Source organism: Periplaneta americana, chromosome 13 (genome assembly GCF_040183065.1).
Source record: "Periplaneta americana isolate PAMFEO1 chromosome 13, P.americana_PAMFEO1_priV1, whole genome shotgun sequence".
Lineage (NCBI taxonomy): Eukaryota > Metazoa > Arthropoda > Insecta > Blattodea > Blattidae > Periplaneta > Periplaneta americana.
The window spans coordinates 102,935,199-102,961,061 of record NC_091129.1 but is presented as its reverse complement, the minus strand read 5'-3'; the positions used below and the strand labels follow the sequence as shown (position 1 = coordinate 102,961,061).

The 25,863-nt window shown below is 35.1% G+C and overlaps 1 protein-coding gene across 3 annotated transcripts in view; it reads right to left on the bottom strand.

Moving 5' to 3' along the window:
- The window catches only part of LOC138712187 (mitogen-activated protein kinase kinase kinase 7-like), a 166,683-nt gene that overhangs the window by 78,508 nt on the left and 62,312 nt on the right, over positions 1-25,863 (bottom strand). The window contains exon 10 of one of the 3 annotated variants that reach the window (XM_069843690.1): positions 15,647-15,989. The exons of the other annotated variants lie outside the window; for them this stretch is intronic. Coding sequence (XP_069699791.1) covers positions 15,769-15,989 — 221 coding nt within the window. The 3' untranslated portion in view covers positions 15,647-15,768. Of the gene's footprint in view, positions 1-15,646; positions 15,990-25,863 lie in introns of those variants that run through there. 3 annotated transcript variants of the gene reach the window in all.

Sequence of the window (25,863 nt, the reverse complement as noted above, 5' to 3'; positions counted from 1 at the left end):
CTTTACAGTTACTTTGTTTTAGTTGATCATTTAACGACGCTGTATCAACTACTAAGTCATTTAGTGTCGATAGAATTGATAATATAATAGCGAGGCAGAGAATTCGCCATAGATTACCTGACATTCGCCTTAGGGTTGGGGAAACCTAGAAAAAACCCAACCAGGTAATCCAAGCGGGAATCGAACGCGCGCCCAAGTGCAACTCCAAATCGGTAGGCAAGTGCCTTAGCCGACTGAGCTACGCCGGTGGCTTGTATACAGTTACTACATGAAAGAAAGTGAATCTGGAAAAAAGCTTAAAAGTGACTCTCCCTTTACAACATTAGACACATTTAATCAGGAAGCTTTCAGATGGATAGTAGGCCTAGATGCTTTATATAAAGAAGACACAAAATCCAGTTTAGATGACATTTTGCCGGAAGCTCGTAAAATACAAAACACTACAAATTAAAGCTTCACGTTCCTAATTGCGGAAAGTATTAAAAGTTATTTGATTCCAATACAGTAGAAACGAGGACAATACGAAATATTTAATGGAACGTGGTGACATTGGTGTCTGTCGCAACAAATTTTTAAGAACGAGAAAAATAAAGGAATTAGAAAGACCTATGATATTTTTAGATGAAATTATTTTTAGTGTAGTTCTGTATTTTGTGTTCATATATTTCTTTAGCTGATTCTTTTTTTTCAACTTAGGTCTGAAACGTCCTATACAGCAGCTCCACTTCTAAGTGGAGATGATCAGAGACCATTTGAAATTTCAGCGAAGAACTTCCCTCTGTACGAAAACCAGAGTAAACAACAATATAAAATATACAAGCATACATTAACGTATCCGCAACATACAGAGCGTTCATAACCTGATCTGACCAGTCCCATGTTGTCATTTTCCGACGGCTTATATCGTGTAGTACGGACCACCAGTCCCAAGGAAATTAAAGCGGCATTTGCCGACAGTATAACATGTAGGACCTCAACATAGGTATCGCCAGCGTTCTTGAAGAATAACCTTTAACCCACTGTCCAACTAGTGCCTTGGTTGCAGTAATGACTGGTTCACAATAAACCGGGAACGGAAACGACAACGAGAACAAAATGTTAAAGTAATGTATTTCCGTTCTCGTTCTTGTTTCCGTTCCCGGGTTATTGTGAACCAGCCTTAACCCCTCCCTACGTCATCCAGTTGGTTCGTTAACACAGGTCTCTCATTTTAAATTTTCATTCGTCTAGGGACAACGATACCTATAACGTCTGAATCCGTGTTCTGGTCACTCGTTGTTATTGAATCGGTCCTTAGCAACATCTGAATCCACGTTTCGATCGCATGTGCTGTTGTATCGGTCGCACGTGTAAATTAAAACTTTTCAGCGTGAATAGACCTATCCATCTGCCGGCATATGAACACTCACTGCCCGCCAACACATTTTGTTAGGTAGAGGGTAGAGTGGGAACGGTCTGCATATGAATGTTCTGTATACTCAATACTCATTTACAACTTAATACATACATTATTCCATTACATAACATACAACCCCCACCACCACCAAAACAGCCTACTCCCACCATACAAGACAGGAAACAACGAAACGAGAAGCAAGAACTAGCTGATGCAGCAGTAGTTCACCATATGCTGACGAAGGCGCCAAACTAGCGTCGAAACGATACCGTCCGGTTATATAAAGGTATATAACGTTATTTAAATAATTTTAACATTTTTAAAAGTTTATGATTTTGTTATAAAGTTTCATACTTAAATTCATTTCGAATCTCGTATACAGAGTGATTCAAAAGTTCCGATTCATTTTCATGAAACTAAAGTGTTACGTTTTTCTTATACAGGTAATATAAACCATGCTTATTTAAGAAGAGAAAATAGCCATAGTTTGTGGACGGTTGAAAGGGTTAACTTATGCTCAGGTCTAAGTTGTGTTTTTGCGAAAATTCACAAACCTGGTCCATCAACGACAAATATCAGGATCTTGATTAACAAATTTCTCAAACAGGATCTGTACTGGATGAAAGATGTTCAGGAAGACCAGCGACATCGGCAGAAACTGTGCGCAACATACAGGACGCAATTGAACGTAGGCCTCGAGCCTCAACACGCAGACTTAGCAGAGAATTGGTGTATCCTAAGCAACCGTATGTTTTAAGCCTCATGACACCGCCTGGACCCGAGCATAAGTTAACCCTTTCAACTGTCCACAAACTATGGCTATTTTCTCTTCTTTAGTAAGCATGGTTTATATTACCTGTAAAAGAAAAACGTTACACTTCAGTTTCATGAAAATGGATCGGAACCTTTGAATCACTCTATATTTCCGCAGATAAGATGACAGTTGAATCATAAAAAAAAAGCCACCAAACCGTGGATCGTCTTACATGGCAGATAAAAAAAGACTTTCGTCGTCCGAGGCTTTAGACCTCAAAACGTCCTGGCTTTCACTGTTGATAGCGTCGTCATATGGGTCCCATTCTGAATGTGGCGAGTCTGTTTCTACTTCAACATCAGTATTCCATAACAAATCGTCCTCTGTGCCATCCATAGCGTTAGAAATTCCGCACTTTTTCAAGAATTTTATTACTCTTTTTCATGAGGGTTGAAAGTTTCGAGGTCCTCTTAAAGGACAGATATAAGCTAAAACCATAATATTGTGCTCTAAATTTATACCTAGTCTTATCTGAAGATTGTCTTATCTGCGGAAATATGCGATAGTTTTTTTCAGAAGAAGTAAATCTAGTTATGCACGGAAACTCTTTAGTTTGGAAGACTTTGTTCAATCACAAATAATAATAATAATAATAATAATAATAATAATAATAATAATAATAATAATAATAATATCTTCTATTTAAGACATACAATTGCACGGGTTTAAACTACGCGCATATCAATTTTAAAATTTATGATAGGCTACTTCTATTTATATATGTTGTTCATAAAATTAAGTTCCTATGATCACATCACTATCACCATCATCACAACAATAATAATAATAATAATAATAATAATAATAATAATTATTATTATTATTATTATTATTATTATTATTATTATAAGATAAACGTTATACACGGCATGTGAATAAATACGAGTACCAAATATTAACACTACAATGAAATCACGGAAATGTCACTTTTGGCATATTCTGTACAGTAGGCCTATTTGTGATGATAGCCATGCGATATAACGCAATTACTCTTATCACTCTCGACAAATGGTGACGAAGCATATCACAGTTAAGGAAACAAGTCATATTATCAAAATCTATACATAACTATGAATATTTCAATGCCAACAATATTCGTCAATGGAATCAAACTCTCAGTTGGTTAAATAATAGACGCAGAAGAATACCATGAGACAGGCTTCCAGAACTAATGTTTACAAACATTTCCGACCTTCACAACGAGTGCTGTCAGTGAATGACCCTACATGAATAAGAGCTGTACTCAGAAAGATAAATAACTTGAAATCACAGAAGGTGACATATGAAACGAAAAAGATGGCAAAACAAAATCACCACCATCATCATCGTCGCCGATGACAACACTAAGAGAACAATCAGGATCACACAGACCAGATCTATTGACCTGTTCAGTCTTCATCCAAACAGGTAAAATATAAATTCAAAATGAAATTAAACTACGCCAATACAGCTGGTAGTAACATGATATTTTAGTACATAAAATTAACGCACAAAGGGCTTTGTAAAAAATCAAAATTATACGGATTGTTTCAGTGACTGAAATTCATGCAGTAGCATGCGGATTCTACACAAATAAGTAAAATTTGTAAAGATTTCGAACGTACAACTCACATACTATCCCTTATCAAGAAACTATCATAATTCAGAAAATAAAACTGACTGTTGTATTTGTTCAGTTGGGTAAATGGCGCAAAGTAAGTACCTGCCATTCGATGAAGAAAAAAATATTTATTCAGTACAATTATAATGATCCTTTTTTCTTTTGTTATAATAATTTGACATCAAATGACAGGTTTCGCATGTCGTATTGCTCACAATAATGCAATGCATTCCGAAGGTACTACAGCACTCTGCTTCATTGTACGTTAAAATATGCGTCGATTAAATACAATTATTTTCTTGTTTACCAGCAAAATTAAAAGTTTTTCTATACACAGCTAAATAATTCTCATATTACTTTAAAAAGGTGTTATGATTACTATTTATATTTAAATCAAATTTATATTTTAAAATAAAATGTAATAAAGCAAATATAACCTAGGTACACAAAATATATTTTATAAATACATTAATTTACTAAATTCGATGAAAGAATCGGAACAAAACGACAGAATGGTAACTGATCCTCTCACAGAAAAGATTTATAAATATTATGTTATAATAAATTATTTTATTAATTAAATTTATTACACAGCTAAACATTACCAAAATTATTTTACAATTAATGAAGTTGTAAACATAACTGCAAATATCCCAAATGAACGACTGGCAAATACACAATTTTCAGCAGACTAACAAAGATAACACTTTATGCATCTGTTTGCACATATCTCCTTGTTAAAACATTAAAAGCACTTCACTTTCAAATTATTACGATTATAAATATCAACAAAAGCACAAGACGAGTCTTTATCATTGAAAAAGAAGAAAAACTACGATTTATTAACTTCTTTACATTAAAAAATAAATAGCGTAACTACTTATCCCATTAGGTTCTGAAACTTACGACTGACGAGAAGCCAACTGCACTGAACAACATTGCAACTATCACACATAATGATGTGTGAGGTCAAAGGTCAAAGCACCAGTACTACCACCACTACTACAGCGAGGGCAAGATACACACGCGTGCGGCACACGGAAGGAAGGCAGTGAACTGGCCAACACAAACCCCCAAGCTGCTATATCAAGGATGGTGAGTCATAACAACAGCACACGCTAAAAATGGCCCCATACAACAAGGCAAGGCAAAGCAAGGAAGTCCTCTCTCTCTGCAAACCTAGTCCATGAATTACCACTTTCCATTCCCTTCCAGAACTCAGCAGTGTGGTGGACACTCCTTATATGAGCACACGAGCATATCCGCAAAATGTGCCAATATGAAAACACAGTTTCTATTACTGACGCCCACAGTTGCCACTCATAAAAATGTAGCAAGATTCTTCCAAACATGTGAATATTACAAATGAACTGAACTTGAATGATGCAAATCAGTTTCTAAACGAACACAGTCTCATCTGTACAAATATATATCGTCATTGTCCCTGCAATAACTCCAATGTGCAAAATATACAATTTTTCAGTAGGAGGAAAAAACACATTTATTCATCCTATGGCAGCCGTACATAGGGGATTGTGAATTCTTACATTTTCGAAAGAAAGAAATATAATTAAATATAGGAGATTTTATTATTTGCTCTATCACTATTTAAGTTATTTAATAGAGCAAAAATCTGAAAATCGATAAATATGTCACATAGGAGTTATTGCAGGAACAACGACGACATATGGAAAAGGAAATTATAAAATAATAAATTTACTCGCGTAATTTCCCTTTCTTTTTTCTCAAATTCGGAGGCGAAAAATCGACGAGGGTAAAACTGCGCGAGAACTACTAAATATCGAGAATAATCTGAAGCCTATTCCACCATCAAACTATGGAACTTCGCAACATTTCTTTCTATTCTATTAGAGACTGCTTTACACTTTTGATTTCATTCTGAAAAATCTTTGTATATCGGTAGTCATTGCAACTCCATGTTGTTGAGCACTGAATACAATGAGTAATTTATTGTTCTTTAGATAAAAGAGATAAACTTTTTGTTTCTGGTTCTAAAATACGCCGAATTCTTTCAAAAAATAATCTGCTTGAGTTGGCGTAATTCAAAAACACTCACAGAATTGATACAAACTTAGGTTATGGAAATTTATCCTGTTTTTTATAATTCTTTCTATGGGTTATTCGTCATTGAATCTCACTTAATAGTCAATGTTCTGTTCTTCTCTTATTTCTTCTCTAAATTATTTTGAATCCAAACCAAAAATATACTGAATATAATAAATTTAAACTTAACGGCAAATAGATTGGTTCTTTGCAAAAATCCCATTTACTTTTCATCATATGACTTTTGCACGTTTCAAAATATTATTAGTATTATTATAGAGGAGACGGCATCCAGATATGGAGGGTAGCTGCGAATACAATGAATAAGCAGTCGCAGACAGCCGATAAGGGGTGGTCCTCCAGCTTGGGGGTTGGGTGAAGGGCTAACAACTATGACCTCAAAATAAGCCTCGGAATGGAAATGATTCTCTGGCACGACCACAGCAAAGAAATAAGGTTATGAGATTTGGTACTTGGAATATTACAAGTCTATATAGAATAGGAGGGGTAACATTAGTAGCAAAAGAATTAACTAGATGTAGAATAGACTTTGTGGGAGTACTGGAGGTTAGGTTAGATGGGAATGGCTTATCACAAATAGGAGATTACTTGCTGTATTATGGGTAAGGGCACAAAGGTATTTAAGAATAGTTATCAGGCAAGGGTGGGCCTAAATGTGATCAAGGATGAGAACGGTGACTTGCTTGCAGATCCTCATTCAATCCTAAACAGATGAAAAAACTATTTTGAGCAATTGCTAAATGTACATAGGCCAAATAGAAATATAAATGATCGGGACGAAATTCAAATACAAACTGCTGAGCCGTTTATGCCCGAACCCACACGTTCTGAAGTCGAAATTGTGATAGAAAAGCTGAAAAATTACAAGTCTCCAGGTATCGATCAAATTCCAGCATAATTAATAAAAGAGGATGGAAGTGCATTATCTAGCGAAATTTATAAGCTTGTACTTGCTATTTTGGAAAAGGAAATTGTACTAGAACAATGGAAGGAGTTCATAATAATTGTACCTATACTTAAGAAGAGGGAAAAGACTAACTATACTAACTTTCGAGGAATATCACTTGTGTTGACATCATACAAAATTTTGTCCAATATTCTTTTGAGAAGATTAACTCCGTACGTAGAAATTATTGGGGATCATCAGTGCGGTTTTAGGCGTAATAGATCGACTATTGATCAGATTTTTTGTATTCGACAGATATTGGAGAAAAAAATGGGAGTATAAGGTTGCAGTACATCAGTTATCATAGATTTCAAAAAGGCATATGACTCGGTTATGAGAAAAGTTTTATATAATATTCTTATTGAATTTGGTGTTCCCAAGAAACTAGTTCGATTAATCAAAATGTGTCTCAGTGAAACGTATAGCGGAGTCCGTAAAGGCCAGTTTCTATCAGATGCTTTTCCAATTCACTGCGGGCTAAAGCAAGGAGATGCACTATCACCTTTACTTTTTAACTTCGCTCTAGAATATGCCATTAGAAAAGTCCAGAATAACAGAGAGGGTTTGGAATTGAACGGGTTACATCAGTTCCTTGGTTATGTGGATGACGTGACTTTGTTAGGAGAAAATCCACAAACTATTAGGGAAAACACGGGAATTTTACTTCAAGCAAGTAAAGAGATAGGTTTGGCAGTAAATCCCGAAAAGACAAAGTATATGATCATGTCTCGTGTCCAAAATATTGTACGAAATGGAAATATAAAAATTGGAAATTTATCCTTTGTAGAGGTGGAAAAATTCAAATATCTTCGAGCAACAGTAACAAATATAAATGATACTCGGGAGAAAATTAAACGCAGAATAAATATGGAAAATGGATGTTATTATTCGGTTGAGAAGCTTTTATCATCCAGTTTCCTCTCAAAAAGCTGAAAGCTAGAATTTATAAAACAATTATATTACCGGTTCTTCTGTATGGTTGTGAAACTTGGCCTCGCACTTTGAGAGAGGAACAGAGGTTAAGGGTGTCTTAGAATAAGATTCATAGGAAAATATTTGGGGCTAAGCGGGATGAAGTTACAGGAGAATGGACAAAGTTACACAACGCAGAACTGCACTCATTGTATTCTTCACCTAACATAATTAAGAATATTAAATCCAGACGTTCGAGATGGGCAGGGCATGTAGCACATATGGCCGAAACGTAGATGGGAGGATAATATTAAAATGGATTTGAGGGAGGTGGGATATGATGGTAGAGTCTGGATTAATCTTGCTCAGGATAGGGACCGATGGCGGCCTTATGTGAGGGCGGCAATGAACCTCCGAGTTCCTTAAAAGTCATAAGTAAGTAAGTATTCTAATGGTGGAACAAAAGTAATAATATATTTGAAAAGTTTTCTCTATTTTCCCTTTACACTTTACGAACCAGTTTCGAAAAGTGACAGTGGAACAAATCTGCAATGAAAAGTGGAAACTGTAAAGTGAAAGTTAAAGAGTTTAATGGTGAAATAGGCTCTTGGTCATACTTAACATCAAACATTTTTGTACTAAACAAATCCAATCAAATCAATGTTTAATACTAAATAGGCCTAGCTACACAATTTCAGTAATTATGGACAAATTTTGTAGTATTTCTTTATACTGCTATATGTCAGTTCTAATGCCTTTAGCCTGACCTTAATCTCAATCATGGTGTTAAACTTCGCGCGTAAAATATTCGTATCAAAATTAATTTAACCACGTAAAAAAAATTAATGTAGCCTACTTATATTTTAGACTGCACTATCTTCAACAGAACAAATTCAAATCATCTGCCTTGTCGTATGAAGAATCATAACGTTTTTCATTATACGAGTAGAAGGGATGAATAAAGAATTTCGGTTTCCCATGTTTATTTTTTCGATACTATAGGGGATTCCAAGTTAAGAAAATAGCATTTAACATATGGGGGCTGTTCCATCAACTATTTGTAAGTATTTTTCTTGAGAACTGGGAATTAATTAGTTTCCCTTAATTCATAGAACATAATTTCATTGAGAACTAGAGCGATTTCATGTGCTAAAATTGTGTTACACCTCTAAAATTACCATATATTTAATTTACGAATAACGGGATAGATAACAGCTAAATTGGTGGAATAGCCTTCCGCTTTCTTGCCAAACATCCCCGCTGATAAATTTAACAGACAAGTAGGGGTGGTACTGTTAAGGCTAAGATTTTACACTGTTAAAACACGTACACAACATTGTCTGCCCTTATTTTAAAAAGTACACAAAATGTAATTGTCAGCAAAACAACAAAGGCATTAGGTATGTAACTTAGGTTCTTGTTTGATTATAATGTGAAGTTAATAACGGAAAAAGTGTGCTGTACATAATCTTAATTTTGTATTATAAGCGCTTCTTAACATTTAATAGCGGAAAACGTGCGCTGCATATAATCTTAATTTTGTATTATAAGCGCTTCTTAACATTTAATAACGGAAAGCGTGTGCTGCACATAATCTTAATTTTGTATTATAAGCGCTTCTTAACATTTAATAACGGAAAGCGTGCGCTGCACATAATCTTAATTTTGTAGTATAAGCGCTTCTTAACATTTAATAACGGAAAGCGTGCGCTGCACATAATCTTAATTTTGTAGTATAAGCGCTTCTTAACATTTAATAACGGAAAGCGTGCGCTGCACATAATCTTAATTTTGTAGTATAAGCGCTTAATATTTAATAACGGAAAACGTGTGCTGCACATAATCTTAAATTAGTATTATAAGCACTCCTTAATATTTAATAACGGAAAACTGTGCTGTGCATAATCTTAATTTTGTATTATAAGCGCTCCGTAACATTTAGTAACGGAAAGCGTATGCTGCACACAATCCTAAATTTGTATTATAAGCGCTTCATAACATTTAATAACGGAAAACGTGTGCTGTACATAATCTTACATTTGTATTATAAGCGCGTCTTAACATTTAATAACGGAAAACGTGTGCTGCACATAATCTTAAATTGGTGTTATAAGCACTTCTTAACCTAGTAAAATGGGTGTATTAATGTTTAACACATTATTATTATTATTATTATTATTATTATTATTATTATTATTATTATTATTATTATTGGTAATTACTAGCTGGTATGCTTAGAACAAAACTCTCCAGTTTTTCCAAACTTGTAACGTTAACATACTTTGATTTTAAACTGGTGAGTACTGACAAGCATTATCTTCTACAGAGAGTACACATTTTAATGCATCTCTGAAACAAAATTCATCATATAAGTCATCTGCAGTCATGGCAAAACTTAATGTCTGAAATAAAGATTTATACATTATGCAAGTTCCTCACATCCATGACATTATTGAAGTCATTTGTGTCCTCTGGGTAGTGAAAAATGAGCAATAAACCTGGCGATGCTTCCCAAAGAAAACCAACCAACCAACATTATGCAAAAATAAGAGAGAAAAATGCTCGAGGAGAAGAAAAATACAGGAACTAGGAGAATGCTAAAAATTAAGCTCAATACGGGAGATCCCAGGAAATACGGGAGGATTGGACAGAGCACTATAAACCTACAGAAGTTGCATGTGACACTAGCTTCTGCTTGTTAGTAATATTATAGAGAACTATCGGAGCAATTCTCCTGATAATCACACTGTAATATTATTTGTGGAGTAAAAATTACTGCATTTCATGCACCTACTTTCCAGATCAATTTAGTCATAGGTAATGAATATGTGTTCTTCCTGTGCTGCTTTATGGCTGTCAAACATGGTCTTTGAACGAGAAGCTGAGACAGATGGTAAAAGTCTGTCAGAGGAAAATGGAGCGAAAAATAATGCAAGTGACGCTAAAAGACCGAATCCGCAATGTGGACCTCAGGAAGAACACGTGCATGAAAGACGCAGTACAGGTTGCAGACGAACTTAAATGGAATTGGGGAGGCCACGTAGCTGGATGCGTGACATCCAGTGGACATACAGAGTGACCATGTGGGACCCCAGGATAGGGAAGCGGAGTGCAGGAAGACAGAAAACCAGATGGGCGGATACATTCACACAGAGAGCGGGGAAGCAGTAGACGAGGCGCGCAAGAAGCAAATCAACATGGAAAAAACTGTCGAAGGAAACATCAATCGGTGGAAAGTGAAATGTATTCTGAAGTGCCAGCAGCAACGCGAATGAATATGTGAATAGTGAAATGATGCAAAGTGCGCGGCAAAATCAGTGAACAGTGATCGTAAACCAGTGAAAGTGCTTCATACCGAACACGAGAGACGATGAACAAGAGAACAAGATCGAACACTCTCTAGGCTAGCTCACCTAAAGAGTGAATCAGAGCTACCCTGCCTACGTGCAGGAGGCCTTAACCCTCAAGGGATGTCATAGGCTAAATGCTAAATTCTAAATGAATATGAACAAAATCCATCCAGATGTGTAAACAGATTGGTACAAGGTATGGCAAAAAAAAGTGTTAGGGTTGCTGGATATGAAGGGTTCAGAACCATAGTGGGCCAAGCGCCCTTTACTAAAACCGTTGAAAACAAGGGTTAAAATGAAGTTATTACCATAATTCAATGGAAACATATAGCAAGTAATATACAGTATACACATTAAAACTAAATGATATGTCAGTCTTCATTAAACTATGGTATTCACTTAACTTTAACCCTTACTTTCTACGTTTTTAATAAAAGGCGCTTGGCCCACTATGGCTCTGAAACCTTCGTGTGTGTTTTAATGTAAAAATATTGAACTATACTCTGAGTAACGAGAAAGTAAAACACATCAAATTCCTAACTTCTCATGACTGAGAAACAGCTCTGAAATCTATAGGGCCCATGTTTACACTACACACATCACTTTTCGAAAGAAATATGTTCAAAACATTAAGTAAGAATACGACAAAGAGGGGACAATACCCTTTCTTCTAATTACACAAAGGATGTACCCTTGAATAAGTTGGCAATGTAATATCCTCAACTTTTTTTTGGCACACCTGCAGCTACATTTAAATTTCTTGCTTCAGTTAAAACCTAACTACAACTATAAATCTTCCAAATGGTGCAACGTGTACCTTGCTCTTTGTCAGTGGGCCAATTTCAAGCAAACAATACCAGCAGTAATGAAAAGATGCCATGCAATGTTAAATGTCTCGACAAAACACCATTTTCCACTTTTCCTATACCTTTGTGTATAAGTATAAAGCAGAAATGTTAATTATACACTCGAAGAATAGCAGCAAATTTCTTTCTGAAGATTTAATTTATTGCAGGTGTTTACAATACAAGTGCAACAGATGAATGTACTGGCAATGAAGAACATTCCATTTCATCATTTGTTAGTAAGTAGTCCACTGACTTTCTAACCATGCACTTCATGCAGTAATTACTGAACAGTTCACTCTGAGAATGTCTACATTAAGTGAACTGTGTAGATGTTATTGAAACATATAACTTTTATCTGAAAATATTTTCAAATTTAACATATATTTAATATTTTACATTATATCAGTCCCTTAACTGCCCATTGTGCAACTCAAACCAAGAAATTGATTCGGAACATCTCAAAATCTGTGTTTCAGTGGCTGATCATGACAATATCTTTGAAAAATATTGGAGTGCAAGAGGTCAAATAACTCTACTGTCAAACGCCTGACATTAGAAAACAACAACATATTTTACAGGCAGCCATAGCAGTCCAGTGGCTAGAGCAATGCACTCAAAATCCTGTGGACTCAGGTTCAATCCCCAGCTAACCCTCAGTTTACGACTTGTGTTGAACAAGCCAAGAAAACCTCTCCGGTTCCCTTGTAGCATAGACCAGCATTCTATTGCACATACTGGGCAACGATAATATCAGTAAATTTGTCTACATAACTAGCTTCATAAGAGTGAATGACGAACAGTCAAGTACTTGCCATTAGACAAATATAAATTTATTTATTTATTTATTTCAAATATACAGAATAAAGAAATATAATTACAAAACAAACAAAGAGAAATACAAATAAAATAATACAAGCAATATAAAAAGAAGATACAGTAGTATTAACAAAATTTGAGACCGAATGAGCAGCACTCGTGCTCGGTCGCAGTTCAGATATAATATTAAAATAAAAAATAATAATATAAATAAATAAGTAAAATAAAATAGGAACTAAAATATAATTACAGTGGCAATGGAATTATATAATATAATATTAACATTATAGAAGAATAATATCGCACGTGAAAAGTAGGACTAATATATATTTCAAAATTATAGAATACAAATATAATATAGGTTGATTAATTCATACACATAGATTTAATAAATTTAAATTACAAAAACCTTTGTCTCATTGTTATGCTTTAGTTCTTTCTTGAAATTTCGTGTTTTAACAGAAAAAAGGGTGTCAAATTACAAATCATACGTCTTTCTTTCTTTCTTTCTTTCCTTTCTTTCTTTCAGTATGTGTATTGCACAGCAATTAAAATAACCACTACCGGTATTTTAATTTACTACTTTGTACAATTGTTCAGGAACCCATGCTTTCAGATCACTTTTCTTTTTAAGTTGACTACGTCCTTACCAGTACCGAATATAGACATCCATTTCAGAATCCGCAGTTAAACAAAAAATGACAGAATTTCATACTGTTACAAGACTATGAACCACAGTCGAATGTTAATGTTAGTAGTTAGACCATGTAAAAATGTAACTTATATGGTCATGCCCAATGACGCCACCTCTCCTCGCTATGGGCAGGATAACGCCGAAATTGTGTATAAAATTAGTCATGTCACACGGCCTCTCTCAGTAATATCTTGGCATCGACAGCAGCCACAGACATACAGTATGCGACCACTCATTCGGTTTGTAATCGCGAGTTCTGCAATATTAAAGTGATAATATGCACATATGATAAACTTAAGAGTGAACTACAGTGAAAAGTTTGTTATCGTTTTAAATGAAGAGAAAATATATTGCATGCCCTTAAATACTTCTCTTATCACAGACAAATACTCTCAATTTGTAAACCGAAACAAAATAAAACATTCAAACCAACACAACTGTAGATTCATTCCAAAAACTAGGTGACATATTCTACGTGCTGGTGTATCCCTGATAGAGTGGGAATTTCGCTTTTTATTTTTGCAAGTCGCATTTTCATTCGTGGATGTAGTACACAATAATACTGAAGAATGCAACCCTCAGCAATTCTCACATTTCCAACTCACCGCAACTTGCGTGCATCACAACTATAAAGTGCCGGTGAGACAAACTTAATACACCTAAAAAAAACCTGACTTTCGTAATGAATCTGAACACTGCACTATCTGAATCATATTTTAAGAAATACATCAATGAAATATGCGAGTTCGTAAATGAATCAAGTTACGGAATTAATTAATAATTAACTGATTAGTGATACAAAATGTTTCCTTTAAGAAGCAATATGTGACCCGTTGCGCGAAAAGTTACCTGAATTCGTGAAAGGAAATTTTACAGAACAAAATAACGAATTTGCGGTGTAAAAACTGCACTTCTATGTTTTGACATCTTGCGCTACCTGTAGGCTTTTTTTTTTACATAGGCTACTAAACTATGACGTAGTTTTACACAGTGCTTCTTAAATACCTAAATCTTTCATATAGTTACTAAGAAAACAAGTGAAAACTTTAATTGCATTTTTCTCGAAATCATAATGTAATATCAACATTCAATAAGTACTGTAATATGTTAAAAACTATAGCACCTAGAACCATGGTTTTTTTTTTAATTCTCAGTATTTCATTCTCTTTTTGAAATCACAAAAAAAACAACAAAAAAAAAAGAAAAATCCGACTTTAGGTCCCATTTTCTGCAACTAATCATATAATATATACTGTACAGTCGAACTTCCTTAACTCGAACTTATATAACTCGATTTTTCAATAACTCGAAGTAATTATAATTTTCCAGCGGAATTATATATAATTTACATGCAATACTTTTTCCATATCTCGAAGTTCTATTACTCTATTTTTTCGTTATCTCTTCCCAGTAGGAAATACATATTCTTTAACTCAATTTTAAGGTGAAAATGAAAGTAATGTACAGATACGGAAATAAAATCTGAGGCTCCCTTATTGTATAAGTTTCGCTAACAACACACTACGCATGTGCAGTAAACAAGAGCTCCTGTAGGCCTATATATGCTACTTGTAGACAGTCGTGCGAAATTCTTGCCTACTTACAGGTGGACTCCCATGCAGACTCGCTCCAAATTTTAATTCTGTATCTGTACAAATGTGTAAATAAAACTGAATGAATGTGATGAAATACCATTGTCACAAGCATTGTATATCAGTATCTTCCTTCCTTTGAAAATTTCCTCCTCCAGGAATCAGCCCATTAGTACTACTCCTACCCCTGTCAATCACTAAAGGCAAATATCTGTACCGCAATGGTATAATGCAATGAGCACCACTGCGAGAACATAATGGCATGTCTGTAACATTATTCTTCTCAAACTTTGTTATGAATTGCTAAAATCGTCGTCTTGAAAAACAAAGAAAGACAATATGGCCAACCTCGAATTCTCTTTGTTGAATAATTTTATTTTCATCAACAATAAATAATATAATTTATGGTAATGAAGTTTTTTTCACATTTTCTATATCTCGAATTTTCGGTAACTCGAAACATTATGAGTTTCCAGAAGCACTTAGGTACATCGAAGTTCGACTGTATTTCTCGGCTCTTTGTAAGAGACTGGTTGGTTGAAGCAATTGTAGGAATACAATAATTAGGTACATTCATTTATGTAACATAAAAAAGCATAAAATATTTTTTTTCCCTATTTCGGCAATGCAGAAGATTAGGTTAATTTTACAAAGTAATTCATTTAGACATCTTTAAGTTTGTACGTGATTTTATTTCGCACGTATATCTTAAGCCTTAAAAGTTTTGTCTTAAAAATAATTTTTCGAAACAACCAGTGGATCCTGAAGAAAAACAACTTATCAAATTCTGAGTGGTGTGACATGCTGAAGATGAAGGCAATGGTGGCACCAGTGTGTTCGCTTCCTGGCTACTCCATAAGCACAACCCACTGTAGGCACTGCAGTGAGATAGAAACTCTGCCTCATGTGCTTGGGAGCTGCACCCAGGGAGAGTTACTGAGAATCAAACAGCACAATACTATAAGAATGATTACTAATACCCTTCGAACCATAGACCTAGAGGTGCACGAGGAGGTCCATTGTGTGGCCGACAATGGCAGTAACAGCAGAACAAATATTAACTTATTGCGATCAATACGAGGAAAAAAAAAACAGCAAAAATTATAGATCCTACTGTGAAGTTTGAGGTTTCATCACACCAGCTAGCTGAGGTGGACTCCGAAAAGGAGAAAATTTATGAACCTACCATTCCTCATTTTCAAAACTCTTACAAAATTCATAATAATGAAGTGACTAGCCTTTTTTGGAAGCAAGTGGCACTAAAAAAATCATAAAAATCTCCATATACTTTGTCATGATATTTTGAAATCATTTATATGGTAATAAAGAGTAAATAAAGCAAGTTATTTTCCGTTTATATCAAACATTTTGAATTTTTTCTTTCAATGTTATTTGTAAAATTAATTTTGAACTATTCTGTGTCAATTGGCAAAACGGTATACGGGGTCAGATTTAGCATAAATACAGTCAAACCTTCGTACAAAGAAAACTGATATAATGATAAACTCTATTGCAATGATAAATTCTATTAGTCTCAAAGTATTTCCTATATTTTAGATATGTTTTATTCATCATTACGACAGTCACATTTTGGGGAAACCCTGATGGAACGATAGAAACATTTTTTTTTTAATTTACTTGGTTTTCACGTTCAATACTACAAAGTGTCTAGACATATAGCGGACTTGCCGGCTGTTTACATGTAAATCTGACAGTAGGTGCGACAATTCTCGCCCAGCCCAAGGCCGTCGCGGTCCACTCTACCTCTAGACACATTGTATTTCATTTTTCACTTGGATTCGCCTCTTACAGCTGTTTTCCCATTATTTCGTCTATTCCCCTTTCATACTTTTGTTGACCGATCTTGGCATTCTGTGCAAGGTGTGTTACAATTAAACTCTACCTGCTTCAAGAGCACGTGATACTTAACAGGATTTTCCCCTCATGGTTCCCGTCACTGGCGCCTTTCACATTCGAGTGTTAATGATAGCAGATGTAACACAAAACAAAACAGTTTGGAGACTAAATTAGCTGCATTTAGTGATTTAGATAGAGGATTGAAGCAAAGAGAAGCAAAGTATGGATTTGCGCATTCAACACTCGTAACATTCATGAAGAAACGCAAGGAAGGACAATGTCGCTGGTGGTAAAATTAATCCTGAACGTAAGCGTTTAAAAACTGCGGCAGCAGAAGACGTTGAATAACTTGAAGCGGTTTAATGAAATGAGGGCACTTAACAATCCTGTAACAGGCTCTATTGTGTGTCAAAGCATTTAATTTTGCCAGTGTACTTGATGATTCGAGCTTCAAAGCAAGCAACAGTTAGTTACAACGTTTTAAAGACAGACATAGGATTATTTTCATTAAAGTAGTAGCCAGAGCAGAAAAATCAAATAGGTTAGCTAATAGAACTGTGTGTAAATTTATTTCATAGTACGTAATGTTGTTTCATACTTATTTCTACTATATTTCACTTCAGAACTTAAATTCTGGCAAAATTGCATAACCCCTCAATGCAACAATAAGCCCGATATAACAACACAATTTTTCTAATTTTCATAAAATTGTTGTATCGAGGTTCAACTGTATGTAAATAATTTAAAAAAAAAACTATTTTAGAGACGTACAGTACTGCCTATACCGGTATCATTTTGTCACATGACTTTATGCAAGAAATAAAATCAGAAAAAAGCTAATTTGAAGTAAACAGTCATTTGTAATATTCATTCAAATGAAAACCGATACACTTTGTAGTCAAAATGATTGAGTATGTTCCATGTATATTATTCTCCAATGAAGTAACTCGGATATTGAATATGAAAGAAATCCATGGAATGGTTTAAGATAAGTCACTGTACAGTAGAACCTCTATTATCCGTAGTAACAAAGGGGGTAGACTGAACGGTTAATCGAAAAAATCGGATAATCCGTACCATAAAAAGTTTTCATAAACTAACTACATAATATTTTCCTAATTTCCTCCATGGTCTTTTCTTTTAATACGCTAGGTAGTGGATCAGAAGTTCAATAATTTAAGTCTGTTTTTTTTTTTTTTTTTTTTTTTTTTTACAATTCATGTTTGATTTTCCGATAAGTCAGCTATTAAAACATTTTTTGTACTAAATTCTGGTTTTCAATGGCTAAGGAAACTCCTTATGACGACTGTCTGTGGAAAGTTAGGAATAGTAGAGGTCTCATGTTGTAGATTTACAAATTTTATACAGTTTATATTTTATTTTCCATTAGCCTAAATCGTGTACAGTTGTAATTCATATCTCGTATTGTGATGTGAAATGAACCACATTTTCTCTTTTCCCAAACCACTCAATTTCTTGCACTTTTTTCCGTAGTACATGTTTTCTTTTGACGCTTGTAGAAGATACTTTGGATAGAAGTTAGACAGTATGGCCATGATGAGTAAGGTAAATATTTATAAAAAAACACTCGTACTAATATAATGTAAAGTACTTCATATTTTTTTCTGCGAGTGAGAAAGACAGTCGGATAATCCACCAATCGGTTAATAGGGTTATGGATAATCGGGGTTTTACTGTATATAGTAACAGTAGCAGTAGTAGTAGTAGAGAGAAAGAAAGACTGACACCAGCTAAAACCACTTTTTTGGCATATTAAATATGTCAAAAGCATGTATTTTCGTGAATATATAGAAATTTTTTCAGCAACACAATACTTTCTCTTTATTAAAACTACATCACACACAAATTACAATAAAAGCATGCCTCTAGGATTAATGTGTTACCTAAATGGAGGCAGCGAGGATTATTAATTATTATTATTAATGATGTTCGTCCCTCTAAAAATGAAGCAAATGTTACAAGCCATTCATTCATGTCATTTACTTACAAGTTACAGCTAAATATTATGTCAATGTATTTTAATTCTAAATACATCAAAAGAAATGCACTGGTCTGCTGCTTCTGAACTCTATCCTTTCAGTACTTTATATCTTTAGACCCAATGGACTCTAAACAGTGACACAAATCATATGACAAGCTCCACAACACAGACCAGCGTGCCAAGAGAAAAACCCAATGTGGTATGATGCCAAATGTTCATACATAATACACTTATTTCGCATAGTCACATAAATGTCAATCAGTCACACTTGAAAACAAGGAACTAAATTACTGTAAACTTCGGCTCAGGTGCTACAAGCTACACTAACCTCTTAACAGAAGCATTATGGAAACGTCAGACGTGTACTTGCACAGGAATCATATTCAGAGACGGAAATGCCCAGAATATGACACACGTTAAAGCAGAAACTTCTCCCATAAACAAATCAAAAAGAGTTTTACTATCTGCAGTTTCTTGGAAGCAGCATTGCGCCTTCTTACGAAGGCTTATGTCTACATGAAACGAATGTGAGTTGGTTATTTTTCCTTCGTATGTACTTTTTTATTCTCCTTTGCAGTACATTTGAAGCCCAGCTGTGGTTATTTCCACTGGTTGTACAGTGAGTCATCAGGTTAAGGGAGGGAGAGACTGCAGCAATGGGACCTATAATTAACTTGTGTCACATACACACTCAAGGCAACCAGCAAATCAATGTGAGGGCGTGGCACTTCCAACAAGAAATAAGCATTAAAAAAGGAATCTTTATCAATTATATACAAAGCAAACATTAAATTTTTATGCTGACAGTTCAGGACAGGCGTTCTCAACCTGCGAGCACCATAGTGCTCTTTAAGTGACATTTGGTGCTCTCGTCATGCGAGTAAAAATGTGCTCGCGAGCATTAACGCTCCTAAGGTCCTTTTTCAATTCAAACTTTGTTGTACGAGCTGGAACAAATAGTGTTCCTATTCATCCATTATAAAATTTTGGCGACCTGATAGGCCTTCTCGTATTTCATGGTGTATAACCCTTTCAATTTAGTGTGAACTTTATCAGAAAAATGAAGATTGTTCAAGAGAATTATATGGCTGCTCGTGTAAAACTTGAATTGATAGATCTCCAGTTCTCCTTAGCGCTGAAAATAGTCTACTGTATTTGTTTTAAAAAGAGAAATTCATATCTTCTGGGGTGCAGAAGATATATTAAGTTCCAAATACCGCGAAGTGTTTCAAATATCTATGTTCGGGACGACCTATCATGTGAAAAACTTTTCCACTTATGAAATAACTTATCTCAAGAACAAAGAATCACGTTAACTGATAACATCTACAGGACTGTTTGTTTATATGTAACTATAAGCGACTTCTCCTTGGACATCACTCAAATTCTGAGTAACATTCAAGTTTAAGGATCTCATTACCCTGGTGAGTGTTTTAAAAATGTGTTTGTTTGTTTGTTTGTTTGTTTCTTTTTTTCTTTCTTTATTTATTATTTATTTAAATTGTGTATTAATAATTAACCTATTCGATTTCATTGTACTCGCTCACTTAGTATTACAAGTGGGCGGTGCTCACAAACTTAAAAAGGTTGAGAACCCCTGATGTAGCTAGTCGGTAATGTATACACTGGAAGGGGAAAAGACCTGGCCATCCTACCCCATTATCTCCTACCTATTTGCCTCATAAGTGGCGCCTTGTTGATCATTTGCGAGGTTTGTCTTTGGACAGTTGACTAAACAACAATAAACTACATGTCCTTTTTTTCTGGCATTATTACATACTGTATTATGTTAACTTGCATAATAATGCCTTAGTATGAATAGTGCTTCGTAAAATCTGATTTTTCCATGTTATTTGTCTATTGAGAAAAATAAATAAATAAATAAAAGCTATTATGGTTTCCTGGCATCTTACCTGACAACTACAGTAGTGTCTTTCGACTTTCCATTAAACCCTTTTCCTTTGTTACACTAGAATTTCCAATCCCCAACTCTAATGAGAATTTGGAGAAATTAGTTGTTGAACATTGTTTCAAAAGAAAATAAAAATATAACATATTATAGAAGCAGGAGACTGAATAGGACAGTGCCACACACACCTGGGACTGAAAAGATGGCGTATATTGCCTGTACTAGAAACTAGCAAACGTGTTGGGTGTTTGGGAAGTCAAGCTGAGCACTCCTGAATGGGTTTTGTAGCCAAGATCAACCCCAGATGCATTTTGCAGAGCGATTAGTTTCTAATATATAACTTAAAAACAGATTGTTTTGCATGTTACTTGGTATTAAGTTTGTATTGTAATATACAGTGTGTTTCATAAGTTACGCATATTGTATATTTTTTTCGAAAAACGCTCGGACACATCAAATCTTATATTTTGAAGGAAACTTTTCAACACTAAGGAAACATTTTATGGTCATTGTTATAAGAGTTGTGATGTCATCGGAAACTTTTAAATTACACCCTATATTTTTATTCGCATCATCTGAAAGACATGCTTTTCTTTCTGTATCGCTACACGAATTATCAACTGTTTTCATACTAAACACTGCTATGGTAACCAAATAAATAGTTGGATTTCCTGATGTTATGGAAGTAGTTTATTTTTTTAAATTAGCAGAAAATAAAGATGTCCTTAAGTGAAAATGAGAAAATTGTGATTTTAATGATGATTGGAGAAATACCACCAGCAGTAATGAATTTGTGATGCGTCTTTATCATTGTCACATCGTAAATGAGAAATATTTTGAACATTCAATTAATTGAACATTTGCTGTATTGACTCAGAGAAATTAATTTACTCATTTTAGAGAAATTACTAACAATTTTATTCTCAATTATAAGTGTCAAATATTGAAGTTATACAATTCAATTTGTGACAAACTTGTTTTACGGGATGTGTATTGTTTGCATACTCAACAAATTCTACAAATGCCAAATTCAATTAAAAGAATGGGATCTTCGAAAATATTCAAATAAACGTTGTGTTGTCCGTCAATGACTTATCAATTATAATATCATAAAGTAAAATTCTTTATGTATTACATAGTTTGCATATTTTTTGTATGAACGTTTTCGTCTCTCTTTGTGGCTTCATCAGATACTTGTAGTTTTCAATATAAAAACCCCCCTTATATATGTGATATTTTAATTGTGATGTAAACATAAAATTATTTAAGATAAAATATTAAAACGTGAATATTAAAATTTATGTCTGTAGTGGCAGAAATGGCAATGGTACTGAGGTTGGAAGTGATGGCAGTTGTGGTGATAGTGGTAGTAATGATTATAATGACAGCAATGGCAGTTATGATGATAATTTTGGTACCGGTAGTGGTGGTAATAATGGTGATTATGTTATTAACGGTTATAGTGGTAATAGTGATGGAGTTAGAAGTGATGGAAATTGTGGTGTTCTGGTATTGCTAATGATATTATTGGTGGACATGGTAGTAATGATGGTTGTGGTAGCGAGGAATGGTTGTAATGGTAGAAGTAGTAATGTTAGTAGCAGCAGTGATAATGGCGGTGATGGCGTTGGGATTGTGGTAATGGTAGCGATATTATCGATGGTTGTGGTGGTAATGGTACCGTAATTGAGGTAGTGGGCAATGGCTACAGCGGCAGAAGTGGTAATGTTAGTAGTAGTGATAATGGTGGTGGGACTGTGGTAATGGTAACGATATATATTTTTTACTTGGTTATTTAACGACGCTGTATCAATTACTAGGTTATTAGCGTCGATGGAATTGCTGATAGCAAGACGGTATTTGAGGAGATGAGGCCGAGAATTCGACATAAATTACTTGGCATTCGCCTTAGAGTTTGGGATATTCTCGGGAAAACCTCGAACAGGTAATAAGCCCAAGCGGGAATCGAAACCACGTCCGAGCCAAACTCCGGATCGGCAGCAAGCGCCTTAGCCGACCGAGCTATGCCAGTGGCTTGGTAACGATATTATTGACGGTTGTGGTGGTAATGGTGGTTGTGGTAATGGGAAATGGCTGTAGTGAAAAAAGTGACAATGCTGGTAGCAGTAGTGGTTGTGATGATGGGATTATGGTAATGATAACGATATTAATTATTGTGGTTGTGGTACTGGAAAATGGCTGTAGTGATAAAAGTGATCATGCTGGTAGCAGTAGTAGTTGTAGTAGTGATGGAATTGCGATAATGATAACGATATTATTGATGGTTGTGGTAGTAATGGTGGTTGTGGTAATGGAAAATGGTTGTAGTGAAAAAAGTGACAATGCTGGTAGCAGTAGTGGTTGTGATGATGGGATTATGGTAATGATAACGATATTAATTATTGTGGTTATGGTACTGGAAAATGGCTGTAGTGATAAAAGTGATCATGCTGGTAGCAGTAGTAGTTGTAGTAGTGATGCAATTGCGATAATGATAACGATATTATTGATGGTTGTGGTAGTAATGGTGGTTGTGGTAATGGGAAATGGTTGTAGTGAAAAAAGTGATCATGCTGGTAGCAGTAGTAGTTGTAGTAGTGATGGAATTGCGATAATGATAACGATATTATTGATGGTTGTGGTGGTGGTAATAGTGGTTGTGGTAATTGGAAATGGTTGTAGTGAAAAAAGTGACAATGCTGGTAGCAGTAGTGGTTGTGATGATGGGATTATGGTAATGATAACGATATTAATTATTGTGGTTATGGTACTGGAAAATGGCTGTAGTGATAAAAGTGATCATGCTGGTAGCAGTAGTAGTTGTAGTAGTGATGCAATTGCGATAATGATAACGATATTATTGATGGTTGTGGTAGTAATGGTGGTTGTGGTAATGGGAAATGGTTGTAGTGAAAAAAGTGATCATGCTGGTAGCAGTAGTAGTTGTAGTAGTGATGGAATTGCGATAATGATAACGATATTATTGATGGTTGTGGTGGTGGTAATAGTGGTTGTGGTAATGGGAAATGGTTGTAGTGAAAAAAGTGACAATGCTGGTAGCAGTAGTGGTTGTGATGATGGGATTATGGTAATGATAACGATATTAATTATTGTGGTTATGGTACTGGAAAATGGCTGTAGTGATAAAAGTGATCATGCTGGTAGCAGTAGTAGTTGTAGTAGTGATGGAATTGTGATAATGATAACGATATTATTGATGGTTGTGGTAGTAATAGTGGTTGTGGTAATGGGAAATGGTTGTAGTGAAAAAAGTGACAATGCTGGTAGCAGTAGTGGTTGTGATGATGGGATTATGGTGATGATAACGATATTAATTATTGTGGTTATGGTACTGGAAAATGGCTGTAATGATAAAAGTGATCATGCTGGTAGCAGTAGTAGTTGTAGTAGTAATGGAATTGCGATAATGATAACGATATTATTGATGGTTGTGGTAGTAATGGTGGTTGTGGTAATGGGAAATGGTTGTAGTGAAAAAAGTGATCATGCTGGTAGCAGTAGTAGTTGTAGTAGTGATGGAATTGCGATAATGATAACGATATTATTGATGGTTGTGGTGGTGGTAATAGTGGTTGTGGTAATGGGAAATGGTTGTAGTGAAAAAAGTGACAATGCTGGTAGTAGTAGTGGTTGTGATGATGGGATTATGGTAATGATAACGATATTAATTATTGTGGTTGTGGTACTGGAAAATGGCTGTAGTGATAAAAGTGATCATGCTGGTAGCAGTAGTAGTTGTAGTAGTGATGGAATTGCGATAATGATAACGATATTATTGATGGTTGTGGTAGTAATGGTGGTTGTGGTAATGGGAAAAAAGTGACAATGCTGGTAGCAGTAGTGGTTGTGATTATGGGATTGTGGTAATGATAACGATATTAATTGTGGTTGTGGTACTGGAAAATGGCTGTAGTGATAAAAGTGATCATGCTGGTAGCAGTAGTAGTTGTAGTTAATGTTTAGGTGAGGGCTTTGGACTTTTTCCATTGCTGGTTGTCACAATCAAAAAATTAAGACAACGTTTCGAAGGGTGGTTCTCCCTTCGTCTTCAGGTGGAAGGAAGTAGGGAAGAGAAAAAACCTATTGTTGGGATCGTTACGTACAGCTATTCTGTATGACTGATGACTGTATAAATAGCTGTACGTAACGATCCCAACAATAGGTTTTTTCTCTTCCCTACTTCCTTCCACCTGAAGACGAAGGGAGAACCACCCTTCGAAACGTTGTGTCTTAATTGCTTGATTGTGACAACCAGCAATGGAAAAAGTCCAAACTCCTCACCTAAACATTAACAATCCACCATTGCTTTCCAACCCCTCATTTAGATCAGTAGTTGTAGTAGTGATGCAATTGCGATAATAATAACGATATTATTGATGGTTGTGGTAGTAATGGTGGTTGTGGTAATGGGAAATGGTTGTAGTGAAAAAGTGACAATGCTGGTAGCAGTAGTGGTTGTGGTGATGGGATTATGGTAATGATAACGATATTAATTATTGTGGTTGTGGTACTGGAAAATGGCTGTAGTGATAAAAGTGATCATGCTGGTAGCAGTAGTAGTTGTAGTAGTGATGGAATTGCGATAATGATAACGATATTATTGATGGTTGTGGTAGTAATGGTGGTTGTGGTAATGGGAAATGGTTGTAGTGAAAAAAGTGACAATGCTGGTAGCAGTAGTGGTTGTGATGATGGGATTATGGTAATGATAACGATATTAATTATTGTGGTTATGGTACTGGAAAATGGCTGTAGTGATAAAAGTGATCATGCTGGTAGCAGTAGTAGTTGTAGTAGTGATGCAATTGCGATAATGATAACGATATTATTGATGGTTGTGGTAGTAATGGTGGTTGTGGTAATGGGAAATGGTTGTAGTGAAAAAAGTGATCATGCTGCTACTGGGGTGGTAATGGGAAATGGTTGTAGTGATAAAAGTGATAATGGTGGTAAGAGTAGTGGTAGTGGTGGTGGTGGTGGGATTGTGGTAATGGTAACGATATTAATTATGGTTGTAGTGG